Source organism: Rhinoraja longicauda, unplaced genomic scaffold (genome assembly GCF_053455715.1).
Source record: "Rhinoraja longicauda isolate Sanriku21f unplaced genomic scaffold, sRhiLon1.1 Scf000103, whole genome shotgun sequence".
In the NCBI taxonomy this organism is placed as follows: domain Eukaryota; kingdom Metazoa; phylum Chordata; class Chondrichthyes; order Rajiformes; family Arhynchobatidae; genus Rhinoraja; species Rhinoraja longicauda.
In genome coordinates, this window is record NW_027601321.1 from 13,335 (window position 1) to 20,323 (window position 6,989).

General features: G+C 49.6%; 1 protein-coding gene across 1 annotated transcript; it reads right to left on the reverse strand.

The window, feature by feature from the left end:
* Positions 1 to 1,317: 1,317 nt before the first annotated feature.
* LOC144590055 (uncharacterized) lies at positions 1,318 to 2,139 on the reverse strand. Its single transcript, XM_078394920.1, has one exon. It carries the CDS (start codon positions 2,137 to 2,139, stop codon positions 1,318 to 1,320), a length of 822 nt encoding a protein of 273 aa, XP_078251046.1.
* Between the last annotated feature and the right edge of the window lie 4,850 nt (positions 2,140 to 6,989).

The window sequence follows — 6,989 nt, forward strand, 5'->3', positions numbered from 1 at the left end:
GAGTAAATTAATCTTCTCCGCATTATTCCACCTCTTGGCTCTTGGCTCAGCGTGAGTCTCCGGCCAGACAAGCCAGGTTGTCCGGGGGCTCTCCCTCCTCTCTGGGAAGACCCCCCCCCCCCTGTCCCCCTTTCGTTCATGGCCATTTTATCATTCCCTTTTATTTCCCACTTGTATTCGTTCGAATCCCGTTACATTTGGGATCCTGCCGACGACGTCAAATTCTGTGGAAGAAATTAATTTTGAGGGAATTAAACGAAAATACAAATCGGAGACTTTGCAGGTTTGCTTCGAGACTATATTGTACGATATCATGGAGAGATGGCGGCAGTAAACTGCCCACCAGTTCTCTGACTTCACAGCAGATTTAGCCGACAGTTATAGTGTGCACTAAACAACTTTTGTTTTTTGTAAGATACAACTTTCCGAAAATATGCTATCTACTAAATGGGAACCAATTATTTCATTAGTCATAACATTAATTTTGTTCGTGTCAACTTTATTCAACAACAGACGGATAATACAAGTCAAACACACTACAAGGGCATCTTGACATTATTCTGTCTTACATTTTAGGCGGACCGCGTCACCATCCCCTCGGGGTGGGGGTGGGAGGGGGTGGGGGTGGGGGGGGGGGGGTGGCTCAATGCATTCGGGTCATTGTCGCCAGTCACGGAGCCAGTTTGTTCACCGGTATCGAAGGGGGTAAACTTGAAACGATCATTTCACAAATCACAGATTCTCCACACAGATCAATCTCAACGTCGCCGAACGTTGCGGAATGAGGAATCGTTGTTTCCCACTACCTGAGGGAGAGCCGATCACTACTGCGTCCTCCCCTGAGAGAAGGGTGACCTCAGCAGCGATTAGGTTGTGTCACCCGTGTCCTTACCAATTCTCATTATTAGCATCCATATATATTCTAATTATTCTCATATATATAGACGCTCCATATCCCCTTTGAGAACCCGGTCCCCAGCACCATTCCATCCACCCAGCAACAAGGAGACAGTTATCAGAAGTGATTAGAATAGTTTATTCCCGGTCACTATGAACAACCTGTTTCCTGTGTGATTCACGTACAAGGTGATGTGACTGAGCGCTGTTATCCCGTGACTTACAATAAACAGTATTGCTACACTTGGACATGATTGAGATGATATTGTGTAGAAAGGAGTTGCAGATGCTGATTTGTTGGTTGTAAATGGCTGCTACTGAGTTACATAATTCGCACACCCGGATACCTCCTGAAAACGTCAGTTTAAGATGCGTACATCTGTTCAACGTTCTGCTATATTTATAACTAGACTGAGAATACTAATGTTTCAATGATATGATTAATTTCACAATGAAATTCACGGGGTATTTAACCACGTTCTTCAGCTCCTCTCGGAAATTTCTCTGGGTCAGGACATAAATACACGTGTTGGTGCAGGTACTCAGAACCTGGAGCATCAACGAAATTGTCGGAAGATCACTGTCTGCGAAGTACTCAGCGCCCAAAGCGCGCTCAGACACAGCATAAACAACCACTGTGCTCCACAACGCAATGGAACTGCCTGATATGCTGAAGAGTAAAACGATGGACTTCCTGCGGTTCTCCATCTCCGGGTCTTTGCCATTCTCTCCACTGTTGCGGCCCCGGAGCAATCTGCGGACTCTACCAGAGACTAGAATGTACCTGGCGGTCAGTGAATTGACCAACAAAAGAAAAACGAACGGGAGACAAGGAGTTACAATCAGGTAGAAGAACTCAAACGAAGTCCATGGAGGTGAAGTTAAGAAAGACTTTGTCCAGGCACAACCTCGGGGTTTATTGTCGCTGATATATGCTGACTCGAATGTAAAATACCACGGTACGTTTATTAAACAGCTCAGAGCGATTACGGTTCCGATAACAACACTCGCCGTTCGCTCGGTGCAATATTTTGTTTTCAGCTTCTGACAACAAATGGCCACAAACCGATCAAACGTGAAACCCACAGTAAACCAGACAGAGATTGTTGTGGCTGCAAAGGCCAGGGCCCAGTTGATGGAGCACACGGGGGTGATGGTGAAGAACGACAGTGGGAAATACATCACAAAAATGGACCTTATTATGACATCAATGATGAGGACCATGAGGTCGGCCGCTGCCATTGCCACCAGGTAGCGAGTGATGCATTTGGAGAGACCGCACTTTCCACGGGACAGGATCACAATCGTCACCAAGTTAACTGCAAAAGAACGAACGAAGGATGTTATCTGGTGATCACGAACAATACTCTGAACTGAAAGGATTTCCTAGTGACATTTACTACTGAGTTTCCAGAATAAATTAAATTACAAGACATATCAGCAGATAGATAATGAAAAGATACGCGGCCCGCACAGCTCTCGGGATCCGGGTTGGATCCTCTCCTCTGACTCGGGCTTTCCGTCGGTTCCCGCGCGAACGGATGCTTTCCGTCGTAGCACCAGTTACCTAATCCAATCGAGAGATCATTCCGTATCTTAGCTGGGTGCTCTAATTGACTTCGCAATGCAGATGACAAGTGTGCCAGTGGCGGTGCGTGGATCAGTTTGGGAGAATAATCTGCAGGCTCAAAGTAAATCAGAAGATAGCCGAGAGGCTGACAGTATTCCTCTTTGGGAATGGCAAATCTAGATAGACCGTTTGTCCTCCTTACCGAAAGATAAATGTCGTTATTGGAGCAAAATGCACAGATAGAGGTAGAGTCCTTCCGCGTGTAAACAGGCTCTTCGGCCCAGCTTGCCCATGCCTCATCTACTCTTGTTCCACCTGCGCATGTTTGGTCTAGATCCTTCTAAACCCTTCCTATCCATGTACCTGTCAAAAGGTTCAAATATTGGGCCGAAAAACACAATCGCCACAATTTGTGAAGACCAGAGTCTGTAACTGGGGCAATAACAATTCAATTTGAAATCGTCCAACAGTTTCCAGTCCTGCAAAGTTTCCACTAATTTCAAAGCAATCTTCAAAGGCTTCTTTACCCCGTTTTTTAGTTCTGGTCGCCACATTACAGGAAGGATGTGATGGCCTGGAGAGGGTACAAGGGTTTACGAGAATGATGCCTGGATCAGAGGGTATTGGTTACAGGTTGGATAGAATTGGATTGTTTGTTTCTGGAATGCTGGAGGATGCGGGGCGACCTAACAGAAGTATAGAAAATAGCAACCTTATTTCCAGGATAGGAAAACCAAATATTAGAGGGAAGAGATCTAAAATGTGAAGGGCAAAGCTGAAGGAAGGTGTTAGCGCCATTTTCTTAATACACAAAGGCTAAGTGCCCGGACGCTGCCAGGGTGGGGGCGTGGGTTGGTGTTTGGGCCAAGTCGAAAAGTGGTGTTTCAGAGACATTTGGATACGTAAATAGATTTGCAGAAAATAGAGGGATATGTGTTAGCTCAGGCAAATAGGAGTTGGCCTTGGCATCATGTTCGACACAGACATTGTGGACCGAATGGCCTGGTTTGTGATGGACAGTTCTATGATTTATATTTTGTTTAAAATAATTTCCTGTCACCACCCGACTCCTACCACTGGAACAACTTTGTATCTAATTCTTCCCAACTGGATCCTGTGTGCGATAACCTTCCAGGCCAGTCGACCATGCGGGACCCTGTGAAAGCCACGGCTAAAGTACACGTCAGCCATCATGCCCAGGTTAATTCCCTTGGTTATTTATTTGAAAAGTTGAATCATAGGAGGAGTTGGCTGCGCCTAACGGCTGCGGCTCTCTGGCAGTCTGTTGTCTTTTTTTCTTTTTTTTTGTTTGTGTCGGTGTTGGGATGGTTTTTGTTTCTGTTTTTGGCTGTGTATGTGTGGTGGGGGTGTGTGGTCGGGGTGTGGGGTGGGGTGGGGGGGGTGGGGCGGGGGGAAACCTTTCTTTTATTAGGTCTCTTCCCCGGGGCGCGGCTCGGCTGCGGGCCTTAACATTGCCGGCGCAGCTCGGCTGCGGGACGTTTCAGTGCCCGGCGCGGCTCGGCTGCGGGCCTTAACATTGCCGGCGCAGCTCGGCTGCGGGACGTTTCAGTGCCCGGTGCGGCTCGGCTGCGGGCCTTAACATTGCCGGCGCAGCTCGGCTGCGGGACGTTTCAGTGCCCGGTGCGGCTCGGCTGCGGGCCTTAACATTGCCGGCGCAGCTCGGCCGCGGGACGTTTCAGTGCCCGGTGCGGCTCGGCCGCTGGACTTAACATCGCCCGGTGCGGCCGCGGGACGTTTCAGTGCCCGGTGCGGCTCGGCCGCGGGACGTTTCAGTGCCCGGTGCGGCTTGGCCGCTGGACTTAACATCGCCCGGTGTGGCCGCGGGACGTTTCAGTGCCCGGTGTGGCCGCGGGACGTTTCAGTGCCCGGTGCGGCTCGGCCGCGGGACGTTTCAATGCCCGGTGCGGCTTGGCCGCTGGACTTAACATCGCCCGGTGTGGCCGCGGGACGTTTCAGTGCCCGGTGCGGCTTGGCCGCTGGACTTAACATCGTCAGCGCTGTTCGGCCGCGGGACGTTTCAGTGCCCGGTGCGGCTCGGCCGTTGGACTTAACATCGCCCGGTGTGGCCGCGTGACGTTTCGGTGCCCGGGGCGGCTCGGCCGGGGGGCCTTCCATCCCCTTGCGGGGGCTGTGCGTGTCGTTTGCCTCGGTAGGGGTCGAGCTGCCTGTCCGTGGGTGCGGGGGGAAGAGAGGGGAAGTTTTGTTGCCTCCATCACAGTGAGGGGGTGTTTGGAGTCACTGTGATGGATGTTTGTGTTGGGGTCGGGTGTCCTGTGTTCTTTTCTTTTTTGCTGTATTTTGTGTGACTGCTGAAATTTCGCTCGGTGTTGTGCCGAGTGACAATAAAGTGTTGTTATGTTATGTTATGTTATATTCTTGAGACACAGTTTCTCAGGAACAAACTCACGCTCCGTATTTATAATCAGTGTTTACCTTTCCAAATTCCGATGAGTCGTGTAGCACTGAATTCCCTCAGGCAAATTTGCTACCACCGATATCAGAATGACCCGCCTGCAGATCCGTGCATACATTCCACATAAAAGAAAGGCATCACTTCAAGGTCAATACCCAACATTGTGATTGGGCAGGGTCAACCGGCAGTGGGGACTGGGCAGGGTGAAGGTACAGTGGGGACTGGTCAGGGTGAGGTTACAACGGGGACTGGTCAGGGTGAGTTTATAGTGGGGAATGGGCAGGGTGAAGTTACAGTGTGGAATGGGCAGGATGTGGTGAAAGTGGGGAATTGGCTGGGTGACTGGCCAGTGGGGACTGGGCAGGGTGATGGTGTAGTGGTCACTGGGCAGGGTGATGGTGTAGTGGTCACTGGGCATGGTCAGCGGGCAGTGCGGACTGGGCAGAATTACGGTGCAGTGGGGACTGGGCAGGTTGAAAGTGCAGTGGAGACTCGGCAGCGTAAGGTGCAGTCACGTTTGGGCAGTGGGTACCGGGCAGTGGGTACCGGGCAGGGTGAGGTTAATGTGGGGACTGGGCATGGTCAACGGGCACTGGGCAGGTTGACGGTGCAGTTGGGACTGGGCCGGGCCAAGCCGCGGGCGGGATGAAGGTGCAGGGGGAAGGTGCAGTGCGGACTGTTTAGAGTAGGGTGTACAGCGGAGGGACAGACTGCACGTCAGGATAGATAACAGTGGGGAGTGAGCAACCCCGGGTGGCTTATCGTGCGGATTTCCATTGTAATGTTTTATGTCATGCTGATCAGGGAATTTGCGGGTTGACTATGGGTGATCTGACCTGGAAGCAAATGCTACAGTCAGAAGTGTTCTGTCGAATTACAGCAGATGTCCTGAAACTACAAACCACATTGATTGTTCCATGTACAACGCATTCAGTGTATGCCCACGCTGCAGTCCACACCCCGACCCACGCTCTCCACTCTGTCTCCAACGTTCTCGCACACTCCACCTCCATATTCCCATTTCCCATCAATACACTTTGTAGCGCTTCCATCCACCGCATTCTCCAGTTCCTTCCCCAGAGGGAGAGCTTCCCACAGCTCGGAAACAAGCCATTACACCCACCACAGCCAAACTGACATGGATGTACCCACAGAACCCGTAGTCCCCATGCCTTGGAGTTTCAAGTGTTCCTCTTGATGACTTTGGTGTCCCTGCCTCCGTCAAACTCTTTAGTAGCGTCCTAGATTCCGAGTCTGAATGAGAAGATACCACATCAGATTATTTCAAACATTTAATCTAAGGGGGCGTGTTCAATGCTTGGCTGAGTAGACATAACTTTTCAGCACTCCCAAAAACAAAGCCTTAAACTGCTAAAAAAAGACAAACTAAAGGAATCAAGTACTTTAAATTAAATCAGAAAGTATACAGAACGTACGGATGCCTTCCAAGAAAGTAAAAAGAGGAGTACAACTGCCACAGAAGCAAGCAAAGGAATCAAGAAAAAAAATCGAAGGTAGGCCCACAGCTCTGATGGAGCAGGGGACTAGATTTGGTGACCCCTCGGCAGGCGGTGAGTCTGGGGAGGGCTCCGGTACGAAGCTGGAGTCGGCTACTCCCAGCAAGCGCTCTTTGACTTGGGTCAAAATACGAGGGAGTCGCCGTGAGTTACCAAAAAGGCCCACTGTTTGCCGAGAGGTTGCTGATGTTGTGTCTGGAGTTTCGGACATGAGTGATGATGAGGTAACGGGAGACTCCACTAGCAGTGGAAGTGAAAATGAGGAAGAAGTAGAAAAGCAAGAAGATACAGAGACTAATATGAAAACGATGCTTCAAGAAATTATTAACAGGCTTAAGAAAATTGAAGGAGATAACAAATTAACGAGGAGAGATAACAAGAAATTTCATAAGACTTTGAAAAAAATGGAGGAGAAATTTCAAACAGTGACAAATAAAGTGGATAATATACAAATGGAAAATGAAATGTTAAAATCTAGAGTGGAAAAAAATGAAGACAGTATTACTGCTGCAGCAATTGAAAGCAAAAAGATGGCGGAGAAGTTGGATGCCTTGGAAAACTATAGCAGGAG

Excerpts from the sequence above, each read along its gene's own strand:
- LOC144590055 (XM_078394920.1), bottom strand. The coding sequence starts at position 2,139 with ATGGCAGCGGCCGACCTCATGGTCCTCATCATTGATGTCATAATAAGG.